This window comes from Anopheles ziemanni, chromosome 2 (genome assembly GCF_943734765.1).
Source record: "Anopheles ziemanni chromosome 2, idAnoZiCoDA_A2_x.2, whole genome shotgun sequence".
NCBI lineage: Eukaryota > Metazoa > Arthropoda > Insecta > Diptera > Culicidae > Anopheles > Anopheles ziemanni.
The window spans coordinates 18,521,473-18,548,799 of NC_080705.1; the positions used below are offsets into that span (position 1 = coordinate 18,521,473).

At 44.0% G+C, this 27,327-nt stretch overlaps 2 protein-coding genes across 2 annotated transcripts in view; one reads left to right on the plus strand and one right to left on the minus strand.

Annotated features, from left to right (window-relative positions):
* Nucleotides 1-27,327, minus strand: part of LOC131293106 (uncharacterized) — a 32,817-nt gene that overhangs the window by 3,921 nt on the left and 1,569 nt on the right. The window contains exons 2-4 of the mRNA XM_058321184.1: nucleotides 22,522-22,526; nucleotides 10,064-10,153; nucleotides 9,549-9,924 (exon numbers count right to left, since the gene is read on the minus strand). Of these exons, the coding sequence (XP_058177167.1) occupies nucleotides 9,549-9,924; nucleotides 10,064-10,153; nucleotides 22,522-22,526 (471 nt within the window). The remainder of the gene's footprint in view (nucleotides 1-9,548; nucleotides 9,925-10,063; nucleotides 10,154-22,521; nucleotides 22,527-27,327) is intronic.
* Nucleotides 20,455-21,213, plus strand: LOC131281288 (uncharacterized). Its single transcript, XM_058310565.1, has 2 exons — nucleotides 20,455-20,499; nucleotides 20,587-21,213. The coding sequence occupies exons 1-2, from the start codon at nucleotides 20,455-20,457 to the stop codon at nucleotides 21,211-21,213; spliced, it is 672 nt and encodes a 223-aa protein (XP_058166548.1).

Genomic DNA, 27,327 nt, shown 5'->3' on the forward strand with positions numbered 1-27,327 from the left:
GCTTGTTGGAATGGCTCAATATAAAAATATTGATGGAACAATTTGAAACAAATCAGTAGTGTCAAATTTTTTTTCATGAACTAAGAAGCTACAAGTATTACATGGTCAAATTAACTTTAAACCTAATATCTTTCTATTTGATTCAAATGCAACTTTTAACATGGCAGAATTGATATGAGCTGAGACCTAAACCGTGTTACGAGCAATTTAAATCAAACCGAATATTTCGTGCCTAAGGAACCTATTTTGGAATATGCCAAAAAAGTGTCCGTTGAAGTAATTGCTTCGCCAAAACCAAACAATAATCTCTACGATCCACACAACAATCTCTACACTCTACGAGGTGTGAGGGGGTGTATCACTTTCATCCTTTTTTCACACATACACAGACGCGTGCACCCTCTAAACTCGATGTTTTGTGGGCAGTTCTATAGGAAAGGCGCTCACTTTACTCACTTATTAACAGATTGATGAAACCCAATTATACCGAACGTGCGATATCAACGGGTTCCATCAACCAGCCACGGTCTGGTTGTACCTTCCCTATCACCCTTTTTCTAAAAACGGAAAGCCTTCATTTTTCCGGTGCACTCGGTTGGTCGTTTCCGGCCTGGGATGATGTCCTGATTTTTCTAACACCGCAGGAGATGTGCATGTTGATGGAGCTGAAATGGTTTGTTATGCAATTAAAACGCCGTTTTCTAGCGCCACTTTTGTGCCCGTGACGATGCGGTTTATCGTGCATCGTGCGGCAAAAAAAGGGAAGGAAATATAACCATAACCTCACATCAACAACACAACGGCGAACGAATATTAAACCGAAATGTGTTTTGTGGTCTTTCGATTTTTAAAGCTTTCCTTCCGTGATTCTACGAAAGGAAGTTCCGCTTCGATCAATCAAAGGTTGTTTGACAACGCTTTGCGGCAATTTGAGACCGCATAGGAAAATGGGTTTTGTTGTTTTCCTTGGAACTTGTTCGATTTTCATGTAACCTTTTTTTTCCCTTATTTTGGCTCAAATTTTAGAACTGGAAGCATTATGTATGATGTCAAGTTACAACATCCTGTACATTTTCCCGATTTGTGAAAGTCAGTCCACACTGCCTTACTTTTTTCTGTTTTTGCTTGCAGTTATTGCTTGCTTTCAAAAAACCAAAGCCTGTACCAGTGAGTTTCTAGATTCAAAACTGATACTCACGATTGCATTGTCTTCAAGGCCCTTTTCCCCCCAACGAACTTAAGGAAATGATAAATCAACCACAGTGTTTCATTTAATTTAGAGTACTTTCGTAATGGGCTCACAGCTGGAAACCAACCATACACACACAGAGAAATAGAAAAACAGACTTTGAAAATGGCTGCGGAGGAATCAGACAGGGATGAGAAAAAAAGGTGTTAAATTTTCAAAGTGGCGTAAAAAGGTGCTTAATTGAATTTCCACCAACACCAACGCGCTTCGTAGCCATTGGAGTTACGAGAGCTGTTGGTTTATGATTTAATCAATTTTCTTAAGTTGTTTCCAACTTGCCCTTTTGTTTTTTTTACCGATGGTGAAAAAAATGTGTTAAAGGGAAACAGTTTCGTTTATGTTCATTAACATTTTAAGTTAAAAAAAGCCATTTATTATCTAAGTGAACTTTTTCTACGGTTTATACTGTTTCCGGCCCGTTATCGAACCCGAAGCCTGTTTTCTCTAGATTTCAACATCTTTTTTCGACGTCTGAGTCCCTTCTTTTCGTTCGCCTTGCGTTCCATTGCTTCTAATTGCATAATTTACGCGGCATACCTACACCATAATCGAGTTTGGGTGCTTCTTCGACACTAATGGCACACGGAGAAGTGCGAATTACAGCCTATCATTCACCAGGTTCTCCCGTGATCCGTCGCAGGTCTGACGTTCAGCCGGCGCGGCAACGGTTTCGACCGGGCAATAGATAATTAACTAACTCGCTAATTAGAAATGATATATTTCCCCGGTGAATGAATTATTTGCCTCCCATCTTGTCGCCACTTAACGATGGATGAGGTAAACGGTCCGGGAATTGTGCCGTTACCGTACTCGCGCACGATAAACGACAGACGACAGGCGTTCCGTTGGGAAGAGAATCCGATTTACTTATGCGACTTAAACGAACAAACGAACACCAACAAACTGCATTTGCAACCGGCAGCACCGTGGCTCGAGTGGTTGCATTTCCATTTCGAATGCCGACAGCACGACTGATAGCAGATCAACTTTCCAACACCGATTCCTTTTCTACCATAAGGAAACGAATTCAATATTGGGTTGGCGTTGGGAAGGAATCATAATTTACCCAAAGCCCCGTATGGCTGGTAAGTGGATCCGTTTTGCACCCGAGCGCGGAAAATCCCGGTGCAAATATTTGCTCATCACTCGTCCACTCCGGCTTCTTCGACCCTGATCGGATCGGATCGATTTCGAGAGCATGTCTAATCCTGTTTGACCGGCAAACTTCCCGGTACCAAGTAGTGTCCTTTGACGAGTTCCCATCGACCACGGAAAGCAAACCGCAAGCAGAGGGAAAAAGTCAAGAGCAGCTTAAAACAAACCGATCGGTTAGCAAAGGCGCACATCCTGACAATGAAAAGTGGACTCTAGAGTACTTTCCTTTTGTATGCACGCCAGCTTTCGTTTTAGTTTACTCACGGCTTGTGTTATGATTTGACAACATTGCTGTCACATTATCTGCATATTTCCGCACGGGAAACAAATGCAAAATGGGAAGTAAATACAAACCAAAGCCGCTTTAAGAAACGGAGCACAAGGGAGAACCCTTTAAGGAACGTACGGATCCATCTGGATGCAAAGTAGTTGTGCTCCTCCTGCATCCGAAGGATAACCAAAGCGGATGGATAGCAACTCCATCAACTCCACAGTGACGCTAACCCAGAACCGGTTACCACATCGTGCATTAGGTGCCATTATAAAAGCATAAGACATAACAGCTTTCCCACTCCTGCCCCAACGGACGCCCCCTTTTTTCCGTTCCCGAAGTTGAGGGAAGTGTGCTGTGGAAATCGGTTTGACACCGAACCGAATGGCCCTAGAATAAAAAAAAAACGGTAAGGAAATGTAGGAAAATGCATTCACGTTTTTGCAATGCGAAGGAGTTATGACGTTCCGAGGGCTGTAGGGCTTACAGCTGACGAGAGGAGTTGTTTTTCTTCCGTTCTTCCCCCATCGTACCTAGACTTTTCGGTGTAGACACGCAAACCCGAATGTTTTTCGTCCCCCGCGAGAAAGGAGGGATAGGGTGTGGGCGTGTGAAAGGCTTCCGGGTACGGGGGGACCGGTTGGTTGCTTTGTTGATTTCCCCGGAGAACCCTCCCGCGGGGGATCGTGGCGACCACGGTGGAACCCGCAGGGGAAACAGAACTGGTGTGAGATTTGGAGAAACGTGTCGCCAAATAATAGCGCACTGTCGCCGTCATTGCAGGCTGTCTGATTTTTGTTAAATCGTACAAAGTTGTTAAAAAATAAAAAGCGAAGCAAGAGAAAACTCAGAAACGCAGTAGCCGTTGGTTGGGATGGAGCGTTACCAACTGATCTTCATACGTATGTGGCAGAGATCGTTCCATGAAAGGTGACAGAGTAGTCGGGAAATATGGAATGGAAAACCAACTGTACATTTTCACCCATTCGTTCGCCCGATGGTGTTAGATTATCATTCATCTTATCGTTGACAGGTAAAGAAGGGCGACGTGGGAAAAGTGTGATTAGTGAACTATTGTGCACTTGACATTGTGAATATGGAGCGGTAATACGAATGAACAAATTTGTAAAACTACAAAAACAAACACTATTATATGATTCAATGCTGTTTATATGATAGAAAGGGCAAAACCATTGGACTTTTCAAACATGGAAAATGTTAAAGTAAGGATTGCATTCAACATAAACATACTTTTTTACCTAAATATCAATAACGCAAATGTCAAGACAATTTAGGACATGTGCTTAGTTGACATGTATGTTCAACAATTTACAATTCCTTTACAGTTGTTCGGTTTACCGCCACAAATCATCTTCATAAATCATTGAAGATAATTGAACAAACATTTATCTATTCACAGACGTGTATGGCTTCAAGCTATCATTGCAGGAAATAATAACGAATTTGTACATTGTTTTTAACTCTTCAATGTTTAAAATAAGCAAATCAGGCATAAATTGAACCATATAATCAGTTTAACGTTCTATAGCAGAACCTACGAAGTACAGTCATTTTATTTTATTACTTTAACCGCCCGGTTATTCGCAAAACCTTTACATGTGTCGGAACCTATTTACGTTGATGTTGTCCGGTTCATTAGGTAATTGACACCTGTTGACGGATAATTTGGTTAGTTGTTATCGCATAAGAGGCATAAGTAGAAAACATGTTCATAAAACAGCTCCATTGAAATTCAACTACATTGTAAATGATTTGAATTAGACAAACCTAACGACCTGCATATGACAGCAGTAAAAATAACAATGTAGCGAAGCTGTCACTCATGTTACCTGAGCACCAATTAATATTTCTAATCAATTAAACCAATTCAACGGCGGAGGTTTAACCGTACGGAGGGTTTACTTTCCCTTGCGCGAATGGCGACGCACGTTTTCTCGATACGCCGCGTGGATGAACCGGCTTTCGCGATGGAGACGCATGGTCCCTCACGTTTGTGTATCGCGAGCGGACCGATGGAGGCGCATGGTGGTTGGAAAGGCCAGTCGTCGATTGTTTGTTTTCGTTTTGTTCTTCCTCCGGCATTTTGCATATCTTCGTCGAGGCTCACCGAACCGTACACTCGAGCGTGTCGTCGGCAGTCGGGGCAGTTAGTTGTTTTAATTTGTTTCGTCTGAAACGGACAGCCCGGTTGGATAGTTTGAGGGGTGGCGTTAGCGTATTCTCTAATGAATTCAAATGTTCAAATGCAATTATCCTTTAATGAATAATTGGAAGGATGCAACAGGCTGTGATTGTAGTATTGTTTATTTGTTTGTTTTAGAGTGGAACGCTGGAATAAATATGGAAATGGTGAGTTGAACCTATCTTTATCTACGGGCAGGCTATTGTTGGAGTGAATAAACATCCCGTTACCCGTAATGCAAAATAGTACAGATATAGTGTTACAATTATTCACTCACGTTGCTTCCTCTGGTCAGAATCGTCGGAACCCTTCGTTTCCCTCCGAGTGAATCTTTGTTTTCGGTGATGTTCGGCTACGTAGCGATTTCGCTTTGAAATGGGGACGATATACACTTTTAAGAAGGTAGTTTTATCCTCCCACATGTGAAAACATTTGCGTGGAATGCTTCTGACGAAATCTTCGCAATTCTGCGAGAAGCTTAAAATATCGAAAGAAAATCCAACAACCGAAAGTACGGTACATTTTCCTTTGGGATCGATTTACCCAACAGCCCTGAAATTCCTCAACTTCCAAGCATTTCTAGGGAACTTGTTCGGCGCTGAAACTGCCATCGGGGTGCAAAGTCAGTGCGTTCGTTTTGTTGTTTTTTTTTGTGTATATACTTTAACAGGCACGTGTTGCGTTGTTTTACTACTTTACGTTGAAGCTACATGTTCCACTTCAGAAAAGGAATTCGGTCACAAGGAGTGGAAACCCACCGTTCTTCGGAAGTGGTTGGAGAAGAAAAAAAAACTCCCACCGGAAAATGCGACGCACAAAACGCGGCGTTGTCCTTGCAATCAGTTTAATCTCGCTGAATGTGTACTAAAGAGAGACAAATAAACGCGAACAGCAAGGGGAAACCGCCAACGAAACGCACGACAGCTTGTCGCCGGGAATGGGACGAACAAGAATTTGATTTTATGGAAACCGATTACGCATTCGTTTGCCATTGGGGAACAATATTTAAAACCATCCTCGGGTCCCTTTCCTCCGGCGTCTTCGCGTTGGCCGGATCCGCCACCAGGCGACACGACGAAAGTCACAACGACGGATTTAACTCTCGTAAGAACCCACACATCGGTTCGCTGGTGTCAAGATTTCTTTTCTGTTGTGCTGTGATTCTCTGCAAGAGGATTAAAGAACTTTTAAATCCATTTAATTTCTATTTGTTTCACTTGAAACTGCTTCGTTACGTTTTTCACATAAAACAAAGTTCGTTTGCATGTAAAGTGGTAATATTTAAATTTGTTAACTTTTCAATGATTAAAGTATTAAGTTGTGTGAAATTGTGTTTAATTATCTGTTGGTTTTGTATATGAAACTGTACAACCATGCACATGCTGATATTTTTTTCTGTCGTTTACGAAATTTGTCAATAAATTAAATAGTGCTTAATCCGATAGAATAGAAGTAAAACTAGTAAACTAATGGTTTGGTTGTTATATATAGCTTTACTATAATAATTTATAAAAAAACATAGGTTGTGTAAAATAAATTTGATAAATTAATCTAATCACTAAGCACACTCAAAAGGAATAGTTGTTAAAAACAAGCAAATACCAGAGTGGCATTGTACATGCGAAAATATGCAATGGTGTGCATAAACCGAGGACCCCAAAATGTAAAAAAATAATGGAAAGCAAAGACGAATAGCAAATTTACATTAATTATTGTCTCAATATGTCTGTTCCACCTCATAAAACCAAGTGCTCGTTGGTGGACACGATTTGAGAATTCGTTTGCATTGGTTGATTCCATACAATTAGGTCCATAATCGATGGTGACCTGTTGCTCGTTTCTCCGTTCTTCTCAAACTTGGGATTGATTTGCATAAAATATTTTTTTTATTTATCAGTCTTGCATCTCTCGTTGGTGGTCTGCTTTAATGTTATTGTAATTTTTATCCTGCAAACTTTTCGTGGAACTTTTCAACGTCCAACGACCGGTCCGGGCCTAACACCTCTTCCAGGAGATTTGGCTATTTTGTGCAAAACAACATTATGTGCCGTGCTCCCCGGGAGAGGCTTTGAATTTTACAACACCCATTTCCCGTTTCATTTTCCCCATCTCACACGCTCACTGGTGGTCGCTGGAGGTTAAGGCGCTACACTTGTCACTCGGCTTACCAAGCCGCACCGAAGATTATTAATATTAATGCGATCGAGACCACCACCGAGGTTGACGGTTCTGCATATCATTTGTGGGGCGGTTGAAGGATAATATTTGCTATTTCGAGTGTGGCATAAATCAAACCGCCCGCTAGTGTGCTGATGGTTTATGGATCATTCCGCTGCCTCCACAGCAACAGGCAATAGTGTGCGTGTGTGTCTGTGTGTGTGTAGGTGATCGGGAGAAATCGTCCGGATTAGTTGTTGAACATTTGACATGTTTTCCACCGAACCGGTGGATGGGGGGAGAAAAATCCCATTAGAATCGTAGTCGAGCCACCCAGGACATGATTGACGTCAGACAGTCCCCACCGGGGCGGAAGGGCGGGCTGGGTTCGGAACATCAAGCATGATAATTTTCAACCGCCTCACGTCAGTGCTGGCCTTGCTCTTTTTTTTTTTACTCCTGCAATCTTTCCAATGTGATGCTTAAAGACGGTGATAACGAATTTCCTCGAAGCACCACTGGAATGGAATTAAGAAATGGAACCGGGGCGACGGTGCAGACGCCCTGTGATCATTTTCCTTCAATTTCCAGTGCACAAAATCGGACATTTTCACAACAACTAGTGGCAGAAGGAGAAGCCCAACAGATTACCCACTTTGTCATTTAATCGACCTGTTTTGTGTCATCTGGCACGGCTCAAAACCGACCGAGAAGAACCGCCAAACCGCACAAACCGCGCGGGGAGGCACGCGCAGGGAAACAAAAATGGCAAAGCCAGAGCCAAAAAAGAAAAGATTTGGAGGCAGAGGAAATTGAAACATTTTTCACCCGTCTCACCGTAGGCCTTGGCTTGGCGGTGGGTTTAAGGGCTTTTAATAAAATCGAATCCGGCTGCATGCCGTTCGGGAATTACGGCTCGGCGATTTTTCTCTCGCCTGCTTTGCTCGCCGTGATTGCATTTCCCAAGAAGCCACCGTCGGTCGGAGTGGAATTGTTGACTGTTGGTTTTGAGTGGCGTTTTGCTTCATGATTGGGTTCCTTAGTGGAGCTCGATTGTTTTTCACCGTGTCTGAGAACAGTGGTCGGTGCGGTGATATTAATATCTTCACATCGAATGCTAAAGAACTCGAATTAATGTTCGATTGCTCTTGTGGAGCTACAAGACCCTGAACCGTTCCACTTGGGCCACCGATATTAAGTTGAGTTAAGTAACGATTATATTTTTAACTTGTTTTGAGATATCCTTTCCACCCAACCAGGCAACAAATTTCCAATTCAATGCACATCCATTTCGTTCGGGTTGAAAAAATCAATATCATTCTTGACGGATCATTGAAAGATTTCGTTTAAAATCTTTCCTAATGAAATCCCGGCTATAAACACATGACGAAAATTGAGCTTGTGCTTTTAAAACAGGTGATATACTCTTCTGCTTAACAGCGGCCTGAAAAAGTAAAGAGGAAAAAAGCCCCCACACGATGGAGGACGCCAGATTGACATCTAGAAATAGGGCTTGATAATGTTATGCCCGGAGGTCAGGTTTACGGTTACCATCCCACAGCTTAAGGTGGATGGATAAATGGCATTTTTTATCAATGTTTCCTTAAATTTAACCTTCAACAATATTGGTTCAGAGCAATCGATTCCTAATTTTTCGAAAACTACGTTCTAGGTGAAGAAAATTGCTTTCAAAAGAAACGTTGTTTACTGTACGCTTCGTTTCCCGTCCCCTTAAAGGGGTCTTTTAATCCTTATTAAATGTTTTTATACTACATTTAAATTGATTTTTTAAATCTTTAAGTTAATGATGAATGATTTTATCCGTTCTTATAAAATGTATTTAGATAAACAAGGTTTCATCATTCTACTGACGGGTTTGCAATAAAACTCTATTTAAAACAATTTTCATTTTGATCTTTGTTCCATGCTTTGTTTCATTCAAACCTAGACTTGTAGGTTCTTAATAAACTGTGTGATTAGAGTGGTTTGTTTTTTCGTGGGATTATTTAAAGGAGGAGAGTTTTTTTCAATCTTTGGACTACCAAAAACGTATAAAAACCTTTTTTTTTGTACCCAAATTGACCAAAGAAAACTTTTAATGTTATGTAGATGTTTTTGAAATCGTTATACATTTTCTAGCATACTATTATTTTACGTCGACTAATCAATACATTAGCTGCGATGAGGTATTATTTCGCGACTAAAGCGACGAAAACCATGGCAAACCCAACTGAGTGTGGAATACCATAATACCTAAAACCGGACTCCTGCGGATTGTAGGAAAACATTCAACACTGGAATGGGTAAACGTCTACCAATTGACTAACAATAATCTCTCCGCTGGACGAATGCACCTGGCCACGTTTAATTGGAGCCGGGCTCTCAAATGCCTTGCAGCGACGACGGGATAACTTTTCCACTCCACCGTGTAACTATTGTTAGCCTTTCGTTTAAAACTTTGCCGTCTCCCCGTGCCGGACGCCCGAAAAGATAAACTCGCCAACGGAACTTACCGCATCGAGTGGGAATGAGGTTTTCCGCCCAACGCTGGTCCCACCGACGAGGTACGCTTCCTGCGCTCGCCGTACGAAGAACGGCCGCCGGTGTGTAGCCGAAGCGCCGGAAAACCTTCACCACCGGTGGATCCGACCAGCAGCGGATTGTACGCCGACGGACGATTCAGCAGACTCTGGAGCACGTCGTACGTCCGTGCGCCGTGAGCGCCGTGCTCGAACGGAGGACCCGGCTCGCCGACGGCATCGAACATCTCCATCGGGTACGGGAGGCTCTGGAGCGGTACCTCGACGTCCTCCCAAACGCCGTTCTGCGGGATGGAGTTACCCGAGAAGTCGTTCCGAAGTTCGGCCTCGCGGTACAGCAATGGGTTCACTGTGTTTTGTTTGAAGATACCAAATTATTGCGGCGTTAAATTTAGCTCAAATCCTTCGATGTGAAGGGGCGCTTGGGTTGGTGTGAGGTGCAGGTGGCGCATGGAATTGTTCAGAGCAATGTATTAAAGCAGGTTTACCTCCACGTTTCTGCGGGTTAGATGGCTTATCATCGCCGTACGTCACTTCGTCGGTGGTCAGTTGATTCAGCTCGGGCGACGTCGTCACAGCTTGGCGGTTGGTGGTGGGATGGAAAGATAAGTAATGACGAAGTCATAAACAAAATTTAAGTTAATCTAAAATTGTAAGCAAGCTGCAATATGGCCGAAATTGAATGTTGCGTTTAATCTGGAATAACAAAATTGGACACTAATTTGTATGGGAAATAATGAATGTTTTAGATACTTTTTCACAAAATCTTTGACTGTAAATATTTAAATATTTCACTGCATTATGCTTCCCATATGATTCCCAAAATCTCTATTACTCGGTACAGTTTGATGGAAATTTCAAACGTTAATCAAACTGATGACGAAACCAAAGACTAAAACTTTTCATTATCAGTCATATACTGTTCACAAACTTTTGTTGGTATTTATGAACAGTTGTTTTCCAGATTGATTTAAAAACTTAGTGAATCCAGTCAGTCTTAGCAAACCAGATTCAAAAAGTTGTAATAAATAAAGTTCTGGCACAACAATTTAATCTGATTTTAACATGACTAGTGACTACATATACATAACTATACTGAAGTATTCTCACGAGACAAAAATAAATTTCAATTGTTGAAAACTATTTCCGTGCAAAATAAATATTTAGTATTCTCACTCCGTTGAGGAAATCTGTTGACCAATTTACTACCAACATTTTTTAATTGTTACTGCTATTTTTTTATGTACGGTTTGTGCCGTGTGCATGTTTTTTTCTTATTTTTTTCTAAAATTATAAGTTTCTGAGAATATATTAACCATAAGGAACAGAAAGTCCGAAAGTATTTTTATAAATAAGCCTCACTAAATGCTTCAACTTCTGTATTTTTCTAATTTTCAGCATATTATTTCTATTTCATTGAGAAAAGTTTGATAAAAATTATGCATTAAAACCTAAAAAAAAAAAAAAAGTTTGTGGGTCAGGTACTGAAATGCAGATGCAAAATCGCACAACAACCAGAAAATATCGTGTTCAAAGCTCAAAAATGTCTCTCCTCTATACCGAAGCGTTGAACTCGAATAGAAAATATTTCACCACAAAAAATGAATACCAACTCATCCCAAGTGCGGACGTCCGCTTTTTACAAAAAACCTCCTCCACCCTCCGGTGGAGAGGCAACTTGTGCCGAAAACCACCTGCAGACTGAGCTGAATATTTAATGTAATATTTTATCGAGATAGACAGCTAGAGGAGCTGGCTTAGGTTCAAAGGGGAGAACCACCAGCCGATGAGATCTCTCCCGAGAACCGGGACCGATTTAATTTCAGCACAAAAGTAAAAAGGGCCAACAAGTGCTGCAAATGAAGCGGCAAGTTGTTTGCCTTCGAATGAATTCGGTACGCTTTCTGAATAAAGGTTGCAATGACTTGATGTTCAGGATGCGTTTAGTGGTGGAAGGAAATCTCGTCGTTTACGTCGATTGGTGGAGGGCGTTTTCGTTGGAAAAGCATATTCATTTCTTTTTTAAATTATCCAAAAATAACCTCATTTTGTGTAGCTGCTGAAGTAATTAAATAAAAGATTTATATTTCTGAACACACATTTTCCAAAACATTTTAACATAATTTATCTGCTGAAGCCGGGGACAATTTTTAAAATTTGTATTTGATTGCGAGGTATTTTTATTCCTCAGCCGGAGGACCAGTTTGTTCTGGTTCAGGTTCTGGTACGGGACCCTCCGTGGGAACTTGTTCCGGTGCTGGTGGGGTCGGTGGAGCAATCGCTTCGGGCACTGGCACGTACAGCCCATTGCACACCACTTCCAGCTGGAGCTGAGCCATCTGCAGGGCGGACTTCAGCAGCTGCTCACCCATCGTCATGCAGCTGACGTACGACATGCGGACACTGTCGAGCTGGTTCCCGAACCCAGCAACCGAATCCAACAGCTCGCTGCCAATGTGCGTCGGGTACTCCTCCATACGGAACACGCGGTTCTCCAGACGCTGGATGATGTGCCTCGGATCATAGAACACGTTCTCACCGCGGAACTCGTCGAACAGACCGACTCCGACGTACTTACGCTCGTCCACGTCCAGCTGGGCGTAGAACTGCTGCACGGTCGAGAGCAGCGAGTCACCGGCCTGGGTCAGACAGTTAGTGTAGGATACACCGGCCAGGTTCATGTTGACCTCGGCGCTCTGGCGGATGAACGCCAGACACTGCTGGTCGATGTGGCCCGGTTGACCATTGACCTGGACCAGTAGATCCTGTTCCTGCTTGATGGACGTTCCAAGGAACGTGCTCTTCGTCAAGATTACGTCCTTGTGGAAGTCATAGATCTTCGCCGAGCTCGACAGGCGCGCATCCGTGATCGTGTTGATGACGTAGTCCTGGATCTGCTTGAACAGTGGATGTACCTCGACCAGTTTGTTCACTACGGCCACACTGTCTGGGCGCTGGGCCAAGGCAATCTATAAAAGGGAAGCTTGAAATGAGGACACCCTGCCAACTGGTACCCCTTCACCAACCAAGGGCGATCTACTTACACCGGCCAAAAGTAGAACTAGAGCGACAGCCTTCATTGTTGGGATTTGGCTTGTTTGTGCTTTCAAAGGCTCACACCGAATAATACCTCTCTGTGTCCCCGGAAAGCCCTTTATATGTAAGACGCGGTTCCGGGTTCAAGACCTATGGTCGTGCCAGTCGAGAATTCTTTATCGAATCCAGACCCACGGAGGGTCGCGTTATCGGGGTTGATTTAATCTTCGATTAAGCAGCTTTTATTGTAGATCGAGATAAAATTTGATCGGAAAACAGTTGCCAATGAAGCCTCTCGGTTTGTTGCGTGATTCCCAGCACCGATTACTGCAATTCAGGCAAGGTCATTCTTTTGGACGGCACGGTCCCAGACGTATGCCTGCTAATCTCCGAACAGGATGTACCGGCTTACAGTGTTGCAGATCGATTGATGCAATTCAGAGGTGAATTTAAAATGGCAAGCCCACATCCCGGAACTCCCAGGGCTTTAAGAAAATACTACACGAGAACTATTTGAACCACTTCAACTACACAGAAATTGAAGTTGCTTAAAAGAACCAGAGAATACGAGAATTGGTTTATGCTTCCTCAGAAATAAAATTTATGACAATAAAACTGAATAGTATTCTGTGTTTTTTACTTCCCTTTAGATGTGCTTTACAAATATTAACGCCCCAAATTCGATTTTCGTGCCCCAACACAAAACCGCAAATTGTATTCCAGAGCTCCCCTTTGAACTGCGGTGCTTCCGCATCAAAATACGCCGCCGAAGTTATAACCAATCAATCACACTTTCTACACCGGTACTCCATTAGCCCTTTCTACTCCCAAATCGAATGCACAAGTAAACACTCATGCACACACTCACTCACACGTGGCATGGTTCTCCGGTCCGCTTTTTTACGCACTGGATGAGTTTTTGAAGCCCTCGCAATACCCGCGGGAATAAATCTCTTTCAGTTCAGTTGAAAAAGTTTCCCATGCCGAGCGGAAAAGAAAAGGGAAGGGGTGGAAGCTCTTCTTAGAAGTTTCGAATGAAAAGTGTCTTTGGAGAGGAATCGTTTTTGATTTTTGGTCTGTGACTTGGATGCTTGGAAACTTGATGGTTTATAAAACAATGTGTTGAAACTTGATGACACATGAGAAAGGTCGCGTTACATACAGGGAGTTTGAAAAAGTATTGAGTCAATAAGTAGGGTTTTTAGAGACGCCAATTTTTATTAGTTTTCGTTTACCAACGCATTCTCACAACGTTCTACTTGAATATCAAATTTGTATTTTGATATTCGTTCACTGGAGTAGTAAACACCAGGATCGAACGTTCGCCCATATGACAGTCTAAGGGCTCTGGGGTTCGGTAGGTTCGACCGGTTCCAGCTGACCCTGGCACACCTGTACGATCTGGATACGGGCAATGTCAAGCGCGGAGAGCAGGAGCTGCGCTCCACTACCCAAACAAGCGTCGTACTCGTCCTTCACCTCGTGCAGCTCATCCTCGAACTCGGTGATCACATCGAACAGCTCGTTCGCGATATACGAAGGGTTCTCTCGCAGCTCCTGGAGTCGTTTGTTGAGCTTCTCCACCAGGTTGCCCGGTGTGTGGAAGATGTTCTCCCCGCGAAACACATCGAACAGGCTGGCCTCACTGTACTGCGTTTCGTCCTGCTGGATCGTCCGGTAGAACTCCAACACAATGCCGGCCAGCGAGTCATCCACTCGGGTAATGCAGTTGGTGTACGACACACCGACCAGATTGATGTTCATGTCCACACTGTTGCGCACGAACCCGAGGCACGTCGGATCGACCGACTCCAGCTGGCGATCCACGATCGTCAGTACGCCCTGCTCCTCGGCGATTGCACGCCGCACGAACTGATCCTTCGAGTCGATGACTTCGCTGTGGAAGTTGAAGATCACCTGCGAGCTATTAAGGCGCGCCTCGGTTAGCCGGTTGATGACGAAGTCCTGAATCTCCCGGTAGCGCGGTTGGAGCTCCCGGAGGACGCTCATCACCTCGATCGCCGGTTCCCGTTGGCCAAGCGCAAGACCGAACGTTCCGACGAGAAGGAAAGCAAACACCACTTTGAGAGTCATTTCGGATTGAAAATGTTTTTCGAAGTTCCGGTTCGAGTTGAACGATGTTGGTTTGATTGGCTGCGATTTGGCTGTATAACCACTGTCTTCCTGGACTATAATGTTGTTTGTCAACACCTGCCGCTCATTTTATAGTCAAATGTGTTCCATCTTCCACAATCAACATGACCTCACCATCTGTCCGAGGGGATTCCAATTTGAATTTCCTTTGTGTGCATCGATGATGCGACCGATGCAAGGTTGCATCTGGATGACAACACCTGGATCAGGTGATCACTTATCGGACACCCATGGAACTCCCTCCGTGGGCAGTTCGGAACAGCGACATTGAGCTATTTTTCTGGGTCATCTGGCGCTTCAATCATCGGAACAATGTCAGGAGGATACTCCATCGTTGCAGAATGCACAAAATTGAGGAAGGTCGTGGCGGTGGCATTACGATAAAAAAGTAGATTTAGAAAAAAAGTTCCTCCACACGGTGGCAGTGGTGATATTCATTCACGCTCGTTCATTCATCCAAGAAGGCGCCATGTCTGCGGCTTAAGGCGAACGTCGGATTCGTAGAACAATAAGTTGCAACATCTTCCACCGCTATCGCACGGAAGGGCTTTCGATTAATTGAGTAAGATCGATTGACAGGATATGGGAGATAAACTGCCAACCCAATGGGATCAAAAGCGCAGCCCTCTCCCTTTCTTCCGCCAAGACAAGTGCGCGATAAGAAGTCTGAGACTGTGGCGTGTAGGTTCATGAATCACGGGAGTGCACGGTGCGTTGTGATTCGCAATCTCGGATATGAAAGAGCCCGTTGCCGCGGCCGTAAATCAGCGTCCAAACGGCGGCCCACGCCATGTGTTCTTCTATCTAATCGCCATTGATTTAATCAATTTGAACGGTGAGATTTCAAAATTCGTTCCAACACGGTTTTGCAAGCAAGCAGCATGCTCCGGTCATGTTGTTTGTTTTCCCATGATTATTAATAGACAGGTGGATTAGGCTATATTCTACATCCGTGTACGGTCTATTTTGGGCTGTTAGAGCTTGACCCACACGGTATTTCCGCACACCTGTCGTATAGATAGACCGATACGCTTTCATCATATTCATTCCATTACTTTCAATTCTGATATCTGAAAAATAGTTCCGATATCTACAGCTCGTTGTTTTGTCGGGTTTGAAACTTTTTCTCGCATAACTGAGCGTCCCGTTCATCAGTGTCTTAGACAACCGCATTCTGGGTCACTGTAAATTACACGGCCGTTCTTCACCTTTTCTCACTGGAGTTTTCCGTTTGTGTCTGGTGGGAAACGAAGCCTGCCGGAAAGTCACGATGAGCGGAAAACAATGCTGCGAAATTGGGAAAGTTTTCCACTGTCCACCGAAATTCTTCCATTCTCAGACACGGTCAAACAAACGAGGGAGAGAAGCGAAAGTAAAATAAAAAACAAAGGGACAAAAAACCAATCAAAGGGAAAACGGAAAGAGCGTATGACGTGGTGACCGTTTTATACCACGTTTCGTTGTAGTTTTCTTATTTCCTGTGACTATAGGAAAAAGGATGGTACCAATCGTCCTCCACATGATCATGTCGATTCTTTACGGGACTTTTGTTGACATTTGTTGACGAAGAAATGTGATCCAGGACAGCTGAGAGGATGTTGTTTGAATGTTTTCAAGGGTGGATTATTTGTAGCGTTGTTTCTTAAATTGTCCTGTATTAGGTTGGAAACTTAACCACTGGATCAAATGGCTTGTTGTTTGATGTTCGAAATTGTCATTTTTACACAAAATATAACTTATATTTCGAAATAAATGAAGCCGGAGTTCAGCTCGATTGGACCAAATTTATCCGGGAAACTCCGTTGAATTGACGACACATAAATGTACAGTCTTTCTTTTACTCCTTATTTTCATTTTATGCTTTTCAAATATTTGTTTATGTTTGGTTTTTAGACTAGATGCGGCAACCTTTAGATATGAGAATTTTTTGTCATGGTTTTCATTGTCTAGATTTTTACGAGTAATTTCGGGGAAAACATTGTTTTGCAGTAAAATCTGAATAAATACTGTTATTGCAATTCCCTGAAATAAGGGTTAAAACTACTCTTTCGATTTGTGTAAATATGTTTTGGACAATTTTAAATAACCGTTACTTGTGCTAATTTTTGGGTTTAGATTCAAAATAAAAAGTGTTAAAATGTGATCCAAGATAAGGAAACAAATACGTAATCGATCTAATGCACTCGACAAGCATGATTCAATCACGAACTAGACAAAACAACCGGGTGTATCGTAACGTACTACACTAATGAGTTTATAACCTACTTTAAAACCTCGCACGCGTCGTTAAACGGCTTAGGGACTTGCCGGTACCGTAGAAAACGATGATATGAAATGTCAATCGTACGAAGCTACTCAGGCAAATGTTTGTAAAAGCACTCAAGAATCCCATCCCCATTTGTAGCGTGTACGTTATCGATCAATGGCTACAGTAAGCCATCCGTGTGGGATCGCTGTGGACCACTCAGAGTTGCTCAGGAAATGAAAACCGTTGCAACCGTGGAGCCACTTGATGCGTGCAAAAAAGCACCGATCTTGATCTTAGGCGAAGTGGCACTATCTGTGCTCGAAAGGGATATACCAGTACATCCCCGGCTGGTCGGGGACCTTGATCGAAAATCGGTACTACGTTTTTTACACCATCTTTTGCACCAACTACAGCTAACCGCGCTATCAATAGGTTGATGATTTAATCTAAATCGCGCCCTAATACTATCGGCAAGGGTAGAGACAGCACACGGCAATCTAATTATCTGGCAATCGATTTCCTGGCCATATGCCTCCAAGGTCGGGAGGGGGCGATACACGTATCGATCATGATGGGAATTCGTTTTCGCATAATTATGCATGCACCGCCAAAAAGCGGTCGCTTTAGCATGGTTGCGCAACGGAGCCTTATCTCGATTGACATTTGCCGGGAGCATCCGATTATGGGGGGACTATCACCTCCAGCCTAAAGGTTGAACCAAATTTTTGTTTGGGGACATTCCAATGCATGCTCATGCTAGACCAGCGTATTTGTATTTTTATTTCTATTCTTGGTATGTGTAACTTGATATGCTCGACACCTTCCCAGGGAGAACTAACACAAATCTACCAACCGCTTATGTCTACGGGTAGCGGTCGAAAGGTGCTCGAGAACTTCTTAGGGTTCGATAGCGAACACCATCGATTGGTTTCGATGATGAAGTACTTGAAAGCTAGTTCCATTCCGGTATAAAAACTTCACACCTCGAGGCGGGTCACAAACAGTGCCAACCCAACTCTGGAAAGAATAGGTTCAAAGAAATAGTGTAGTCCAACTATATCCGTCCACAAGAGAAAGACTATCCTGCGCGATGAAAGCCTATCTCTTCACAGTTGCCTTGGTTCTTGGAGCCATAAGTGTAAGTTATTGTGACGGTTGTGAATTGCTGAACGAATCGTTATAGCTTAAAACGATCTCTCATAATAGGTCTCACTAGCTCAACGAGAGACATCCCTACGAGTCATCGATGCCCTGCGTGATCTTCATCCCGCGTACAGGGACCTTCGAAACGTGGTAGTGAACGCGGTCGCCGGAGCCAAACTGAACAGCTCGGAGGTTGTGTTCCGGTTCCAGTCGGAGGTAGCGGAACGCAAAGAGCAGTTCATGAAGACGGCCATTAACGCCGAGGCGACTGTGCTGCGGCAGGTGAACAGCCAGCCCAACAGCGTGGAAACGAGTTGTCTGGGCTTCCTGCGCCAGAGTGTGGACGTGAACATGAACCTGGCCGGAGTGTCGTTCACCAACTGTCTGAACACCGTCGACGGTTCGCTGGCGACGGAGCTGACACGCATCTACGCCGAGCTGGCGGTCAACGAGACGTCCTACGTTAGCCTCAGCGTGTACGACGCGTTCCGCGGCCAGAACGTGTTCGTGAACCCGCAGACCATCGTCGATCGGTTGGCGGAGAAGCTGTCCGCCGCACAGCAGACCCCGGTCGAGTTGGCCGCAGAGCTGGCCCTGCTGGTGGACGCATTCGAAACTCGGCTGGGTGATGTTCAGCTGGCCTACACCAACTGCTTGACGATGAACGATCAGCTGTTGCAGACAACGCTCAACACGGTGCTCTTGCAACTGCAGCAGATCTGTTTGGGTACGCTCGTACCGGCCGCATCCACCTCGGATCCAACCGCCGAAACGACTGAGGAAGGACTGGAAACGGAAGCACCTGAACCAACGGAGGGGGTGGTCGAAGAGACGGCCGAACCTGAAACCGCCGAAACACCTTCCACAGTAGTAGAACAACAGCCCGAACCTCCCACTCCAGGTCAGGCATACGCTCATTTGGTGTAAAAAGGTGCATAAGTCAAAATCTGTCAAAACCAAAATAGGCTCAAAATAAATTCAAGAATAACACTACCAAAACAAAACGTAGTCGGGTCTCATTACTAAATGAAATAATTTGATGGAATGGCATTAAAAAAAAACGAAATAAACATTTCACATTACAGCAATAAAATTGAACGTTTTCCAATAAATCGGTCTAGGAATAAGTAAGTAAGAATGGAAATGAAAATAGATAAATCTTTAAATGAAAAATATGTTTTGGTAGGTTGCGTGGGTAAATAAATCAAGTGGTTTAGAATCTTTTAATATTTGGAACACATTTCCCCTTAAAATCATTCAGTTAGTCATGAAAATATTGTTTTTTTTTAATTGATAACAACGGATAAAAAATAATTTCGTTTGCTTTATCTTTAAATGCAAGCGAAGAATTTCCATTTCATAATGATAAATCGCATGACAACAGCCAATCTTTCAAATGTGTTGCATGATGCGTGAGTTTAACTTTACGTCTAAACATTTATTTTGTTTAACGATAGTCAAGTAGAAAATACTTGTCTACCTTTTCACAGGAAACGCGTGCCTGAAGATGATAACGTTTGTTTTGTTTTCTACCTCAAGAGAATTATCCATTTACTCTTGATTAGATCGTTGCGGTATCCCGGTGGGATTTAGTTTTGTTTGAAACTGTTAAAATGCAATAAAGAATTATTACCATTTTGTATACATCAAATATTCATGAAACATTTCTGTTATAAACCCTTGTTGGAAGCTTGTGGAAAATGTATCATAGTTAATGTCTCTTGGAGGAGATCATCAGTTCTGGTTCCGATGGTTGTAAAATGCAATGTAATGCAGGGACCGTACGAACGTAAACAAATTTATCGTTTGGAGGTTTCCGCCCATACTTTCCCGTCCTTGCCAAATTCCCACACATGATCGAACGTTGTCTTCTCTTCCATCGATCACTTGCTTGAGCGAAGCTATCCTAGAAGGGCAACAGAGGCTCTCTAATAAGTAACTGAGGAAGTTTTGATGAGCTCACTGTCCTCGCTTCCACCCAGCAAATCGGAAGCCCGCTGCTCCACCCGTACTTTTGTCCACTGATCAGTCTTATCGTCGCCTTCCCTTGATAACACCAACCCCTAACCGATAAGCAACCGCCCAAGCCGGACTGGCCACTCGGGATTGTTGGGTGAAGAAAAGAAAACAAAATGAAAAAAAATCACCCTCTTAAACTCGGAACCGATGTGGAGCCAGTATAAAACGGCCGTACGCTCGTCTGCGCAAGCTCATTCGACTACTAGGACTCGGTGCGAATACAGTGGTGTGCTTGGATTGGTTGTTTTTTTGTTCAATTTCGAGTGAAGTACGTTCACCATGAGGGGTTTTATATGCCTGGCGCTACTAAGCGTCGCCATTTCGGTGAGTTAACTTTGCCACACACTCGACAAGTGCACTCAGAAGTGGAGGTTACGTTTCGTGAGATAATCCTTGCCGGCGTTCCAACAGGTGGTCGCTGCCGATCGCGGCGAGGCGCTGCAGCTATTCTCGGACCTGAAGCGCTCGAAGAAGAGCCGTGGACTGGGCCGGAGTGACGACTTCGTGTCGGTGGTGCAGTCCGAGCTGCTGCTGGCCGAGGAGGAGTACGTACGCTCGTCGATTAACGGCGAGTCGGGCGTGCTGGAGGCCCTGTCGGAAGATGCGGCCCAGACGAGCGGTCCGGCCTGCGTCGACTTTATCAAGCAGAAGGCGGCCATCATGATGAACCTGGCCGGCGTTTCCTACGCCACCTGCCTGCGAGTGGTCGATGACGAGGTGTTTGCGGCGCTTTCGACGGCTACCGATGGAGCCGTCTCGCGTGACCAGTACGATGAGGCCAACGTGCTGAGTGCGTTCCGTGGCGAGAACATCTTCGTCGATCCGTCGCGCATCCGTGGAAAGCTGCAGCAACGCATGCGTGGTTCGTTCCGTCTGCCGGCGCTCGACGCGGCCAAGATCGCCGTAGTGAAGACGGAGCTGGAGGCGGTGAAGGATCGGTTCATCAAGTGCATGAAGACGGCCCGGGGTGGACTCGATGATACGCTGAAGGCCACCTCCAAGCAGCTGAAGCTGGTGTGCGCGAACGAACGAGAGTGAACTCTCCCCGACGACAGTTCTGCGGTTCAAGTCACATGCATTCCGAATCTAATAAATTATTTTACCTAATGTGCATTTAGAGCAGCTTGCAACACTCGGAGTTAACAAAATGCTGGTATTTGATGAATTCCGTTTTGGGTCTGTTACAGCAGATTTTCCATATTTGGGAACGTGGTAATTACTGTCAAGGATTTTCAACTAAGTAAAGGACGATTGATTGACTTACATGTGTTTTAAGTCTATATTTTGGGCGTGTCATTTCGAATTCTAGAATAGTCTAGCACCTACGAGGGATGGAAGGTGACGCATGAACGATGGAACACACCTCCTTCATTTGAACTCAGTCCTTAGTCCTCATTTGACCATAGGAGAAGACTAACTGAGACGGAAACTAAGGCAGGAATGACCCATACAGGTAACTGCACCTGAGTAGACTTTTTCGTAATATTGATTGTGCTCAGTAAAATAAAGCTCTACAGAAAGAATTCAGCAAAATTGAACATTTCATTTGTAAGAGATATTTTTTAAACTTATACAGAGTGAGTATCAAATACATAAACATTTCTAGAGCTTTACTTTTTAAGTGTAGAAAAAAATCTATCCGATGGACGCAATTATACATGAGTAAACAAAATGGCGTACCTTAATTATAAAGAAGCCAAATTCATCGAGATTTTAATATAATGTTCTATTATAAAACATACCATATAAGCCGGTGACGACAAGAAATTGGAAAAAAGCGGTTAATACAAGTTACATACGTCGCAGCGTGCAAAATCGTCATGCTTTCTCGATCTGTCTGACAGCTGTTAACAACAAAACGAGGAAGCATGACGATTTTCCACGCTGGTGTTGCAATTGTGTATGTCTGTATTTGATAACCAACTCTTAGTGTTTTGTAAAAATCTGTCTATTTAAAAAATATACAGTGATTACTACTGGTAGTGTAAGTTTCCCAGCAATCGTTTTCATAACAGAGATATAGGTTGTTTCAATTTATCCATATAGGCTTCATAATTCTAAGGATGTCGACGATTGCAGACAATTTGTCAACAACGTTTTTCCATTTGTTTCCAAGTGAATAACCTGGATAAATTTGAAACGGTACCTCTGTGCCATAATTTTTGGTCTTTCCTCGTAGCTCTAGCACAGACTCCCGTGTGAAGGTGTCATAAATTATTGGATTCAAGGTTGTTCTGTTAAATTCGCATATCTTTTGAACTTTATCTACCAAAATGTAATGCGGTCGACGCGTCAGAGTGAAGCTTCCCAGGATGTCTACGGTTAAGTAAATATTAGCTAGAAAACGTCTGCTCCGTAGACGACTGGTTGGTCACTCCTAAGTCATCTGTAGTTGAGCTTGTATTGGTGGTATCTCCGGTGGCCATAATCTCGGATGATCTTGACAAATAGATAAAATTCACTTCCTTCTTTTTCGGTCACTTGGATCTGTAAACAGTTCCGAGTAATTCCGAAAAAAAGATGTTGGTTTACAGTGGCTTAGCGGGCAAATAGTGGATCGAGCCAGGTGCCGGGCGTACGCTCCAACGTGTTTCCATCCCTATAAAAGCTTCCAGTGGTCTACGAGGAGTATTCAGTTTTGAAGCTTACTCTCGGAACGTGGACCTCACAGCCCAAAACACGCTACAACCATGAAGAGCTTCATCGTTCTGCTGGCCCTCGTGGGCATTGCGGCTGCCGCTCGCCCAGCGTCGGAGCAGGTCATCACGAAATTCAAGACCGTGGCGCCTCTGTACAAGGCTGCGATGGATGCCGAGGAATCGCGACTGGTCGGCATCAAGAGCAACCTGACCACGCAGCTGGTCGATTTCCACCTGGACGTCATCAACTCGAAGGAAACCTTCGTTAACGGTGTCATCACGCGTGAGGAGTACATTCTGGAGCAAATCGGTGGTCAGGACGAGACGGTCGACACCACGTGCCTCGGTTTCGTGCGTACCAGCAGCGAGATGACCGTCAACCTGGCCGGTGTGTCCTTCACCAACTGCATCAACGCGGCCGACGCTGCGCTCAACACCAAAGTGACCGACTACTATGGCTCGGTCGGCGCGCTCGAGGCCCGGGTCACCCAGCTGCGCCTGCTGGACGTCTTCAAGGGCGACAACGTGTTCTACACCCCTGCCAGCATCATTGCTAAGTTGGACGCCAAGCTGGCTTCCCTGGAAGATAACCCAACCCTGACCGCCGACGAAGTTGAGGCTCTGGCAGTCGCTGTAGCCAGCGACTTGGGTGCGATTCTGAACGCTTACAACACCTGCATGGTCGGTGCCAACACCCTTCTGGAGCAGGGATTGTCGATGTGCGAGATGCAGCTGACCGTTATCTGCGGCGCTACCCTGGTTCCGGCTGTCTAAGCTCCTACACTGTCGATAGAAGAACGTTTCAAATTGCTTACGATAAATAAAAAAAAACCCAACTGCTTGCAAAATTTACTGAGTTATAAATACTTTTAAAATACTCTTTTGAATTGACTAATTTAACATCATAGACTAAATATCACAATTTCGCCTGCGAAACCTCCACAACGAATAAAGATGTCAAAAGGAGACAACGATGTTGTCATGTCCGATCATGTCCGAACATGATTGTCCGGAGACCCCGGGACATAGCTGACCTAAACCTATGCCGAGTTGAAGCTATACCGTAACTTTTAATTTTATGAGCATCACTCTTCCATTTCATCTACTATAAAACTTGCTGCATACTTTTTCTTGGTGCATACATGATTTTTGAAGACCTGAACACCTGAAACTCTCGGTATTGGTTGAGGTGCGAACCCACGCAATCCACGGTTAATTCCGCACCCCACGAAGCACCACTATGGCGGTAGTGTTCTTCTTTTCAATATTTAGATGTTCTCGTAATAATCTTAATCTACAATTATTATAAAATGAAGTTCAAATATAACACAGCCAACTTTTTATAAGAAAATGTGTACAGTTAAAGAATTAACTGTTGCTATGCAACCGAAAGCCTTTAGAAGACCTCTTCATGCCAATCATAAATATGACTTAACAAATGTGTCACTTTCCAGACAGAATCTGCACCGAGTTCATTTTGTTTTTGGCAATGGCAAACATTTGAATGTTATGACTGTTATGTAATGGTTTAGAAACCATAAAAACCTCGGGTTTAAACTCTGAAGATGAATTAAAAAAACCTGATTATGTTATGATATCCGGGAGTTGAAAAGAAAAAGATTTAAAGAAAACTTTCTGGTCAATGTTTGCATGTTCTCAATTTTGGGTGACATGTAAGAAGCCGGGTGGATTAATCTTTCTTCCCCACGAGATGCTTATCGTGTGCAAACACAAAATGAGAGAATATGCGCCACGGCAGACTGTTGTTATGCGACGTTGGCCTCCAAAATGTGGTAGGAGATAGTATTTAAGTCGGCTCAGTAGACTCACTGAGCCGCACAATCGTGGTAGCATCGTCGAGACGAGGGTAAGATCGCAGAGTAAATCAAAATGAAACTGTTCGTTCTGTTGCTGGCTTTGGCATGCGGCGCCTACGCCGAACGTCCCGGTGCGGTGGAGGTGATCAGCACCTTCAAGGAGGTGGCACCGCAGTACGCCGGAGCGATGAACCAGAACGACGATCAGCTGCAGGAGCTTCAGCACCAGGGCTCGGACGCGATCGTTAAGTTCCACAGCGACATCATCACGGTGAAGGAAACGTCCGTCGTGTCCATCATCAAGCAGGAGGACGACATGCAGAAATTGATTGGCGCCCAGAACACCGCGGAGGCCGACGTCCAGTGCATGGCCTTTATCGAAACGGCTACCAGCGAGAACGTCAACCTGATCGGTGTGGCATACACCACCTGCGTCAACAAGGCGGACGAGGCGCTGGACACCGTCGTATCGTCGTACTACGGCCGTATCGGCAACTTGGAGGTGGCGATGACCGATCTGCGCCTGCTGGATGTGTTCAAGGGCGACAACGTGTTCTTCACGCCACAGAACATTGTCACCAAACTGCGCAACAAGCTGACCTCCCTGAGCGACAAGCTCGAACCGTTGGCCGCCGGCATGGAGGAAGAGCTGGAAGCCCTCGAGGCCGACCTGGAGGCGATCCGCGATGTGTACATCACCTGCATGGTTACGGCCGAGACGCGATTCCGCGACTACATCACACTGGCGAAAACTCAGCTGACCGCCATTTGCTCGGGATCGCTTGAACCCACCCCAGCTCCGGAACCTGAAGCTTAAGCGTTGAAGAACAAGCAAATACAAAACCAACAAGAAGTCGAGAAATGTCGAGAGATCATAAATAAACTGTTTTCGCAAATTGAACGTTTACAACATTTTTTGTGAATGAGATCAGCGTTAATCCAAAAAAACTCAAAATCATCTGATGGGGTAACATTCTGAATCTTTACCATGCCTATATTCTTCTAGTTTCTATTCCAAACTTTTCACTTTGGGACTGCTTACAATATTTCTAGTCCATGTGATAGGAGGTCCATGTGTGCAAACCATCTTGTTATTAGAGAGAAACTAACTTTGAAAATGTCATACCTTGTGTCACAATTTCTAAGCAATACTGCTTTATTTTTAATTTGCATTCATTACCTTCACGACGAGCAATTGAATCTAGCTACCTAGCGCTAGTAGCATTCGACAAAAATGTACCTTTTGCTCACTTCGAAGTTATCCTAAGTAAATAGGATGTAACGGTGATGAGTGTCCCACAGGATTGTCAAAGGCTGGAAAGGACAGGCGGCTGCGGTTACACCTTTTTCGTAACACATAAAGCTTTATTTGATATAGAATCCCTATCTTTTCAACTGCCCGCATGGGGGAAAATAAGACCCATGCACCTGTTTTGTTTATTTTAAATTGATTCAACTTTAAAAATGGTTCCATTTCCCTACGAATGACCGTTGAATGGTTGATTCGTATTTTTTCCAAAAGAGAAACAAATCGTTGAATTAGGCATATTTCTTAGTATTTTTTCGAATTTTTCACGATTTTCACAAAACAATGATGACAAGAACATGAGAACCAAAATTGGACAATAAAATGGATTTGAAATTTATCGATCCATGATGGAGCCTAGTGGACTGAAACCATCTGTTAGAATTAAAAGTTTAAATCAAAAACAATTAAGGACTGCCGAATCACGTTCAACCGATAAAAGGGACTGAATTTTAACTTTTCGGCATTAAATACCAATCCTAGTTTCTGCGATGATCTCTTATTTTTAATTATTTTTACAATTACGTAGTGCTGGAGAAAATTGTACCAATCGACAGCCATGCTGCCCATACGGTAGTGAATAAGCTCACGAGAAGAGCACACATCACACATGTGGAAAATTTCACATCGAAACACGTGATTTAGTGTCACGGATTCCTCGCAGCTTTAGTCTCGCAGGGCGCTACACGGGTTTCCTACGTTTAACCACCGGAGGATATCTTTTTTTCTGTTCATGTTCTTCTCGCATCAGTCGAACAGCGTCGGGATACAATCTGATGTCCATTAACGGACGAAACCAAGTATCATAAATTAAATTTTATTATTTCATTATCCACTTTCAGCTGCCACCTTTTACATCCTAACCCAGCTCCGGGAGAATATTGTCTAGCACCGGTAGCAACCTGTTGTTGCCGGGCTGTTTCGTTCGGCCTGTGGCCTGAGTAGGAGTAGTGAGTTTTTTTTTCGGTTCGTTGTCCTGGTCGTCGTCATCGTTATCGTAAAGTGACCAGCGTCTGACAAGTGATTCCACTAGTCGTCTATTTTCTAGTTCCCGGCTGAGTAGCTCCGTCCCAAGCACGATTCGGTTCGGGCTACCGATGGAATCGCTCTGTCTTGCTTATGTGTTTATAGATTCTGCGGTAAATTGCTACGAACCCGGAAACCCGTACCGAACATATCCCGTATGGTGGTCAACGGTTCACCGAGGCACTTCCTAGATGACCAACCATCAACCTCAAGCGGCACCAGTTTTCGTGCTTGTGTTTATGCTTGTACCAAGAAGGGATAGGTGGAGGCTTTTCAAGCACGTTTCTGTTCCGCACCTTTTCACAGTTTTGTCCCGCAATATTTCGCTTAGATTGAAAGACTGCCACCACTTGACGTAGTAGCA

Coding starts and splice junctions, on each gene's coding strand:
- LOC131281288 (XM_058310565.1), top strand. CDS start 20,455: ATGAGGGGTTTTATATGCCTGGCGCTACTAAGCGTCGCCATTTCG. Junction 20,500..20,586: donor TACTAAGCGTCGCCATTTCG/GTGAGTTAACTT, acceptor GCGTTCCAACAG/GTGGTCGCTGCCGATCGCGG.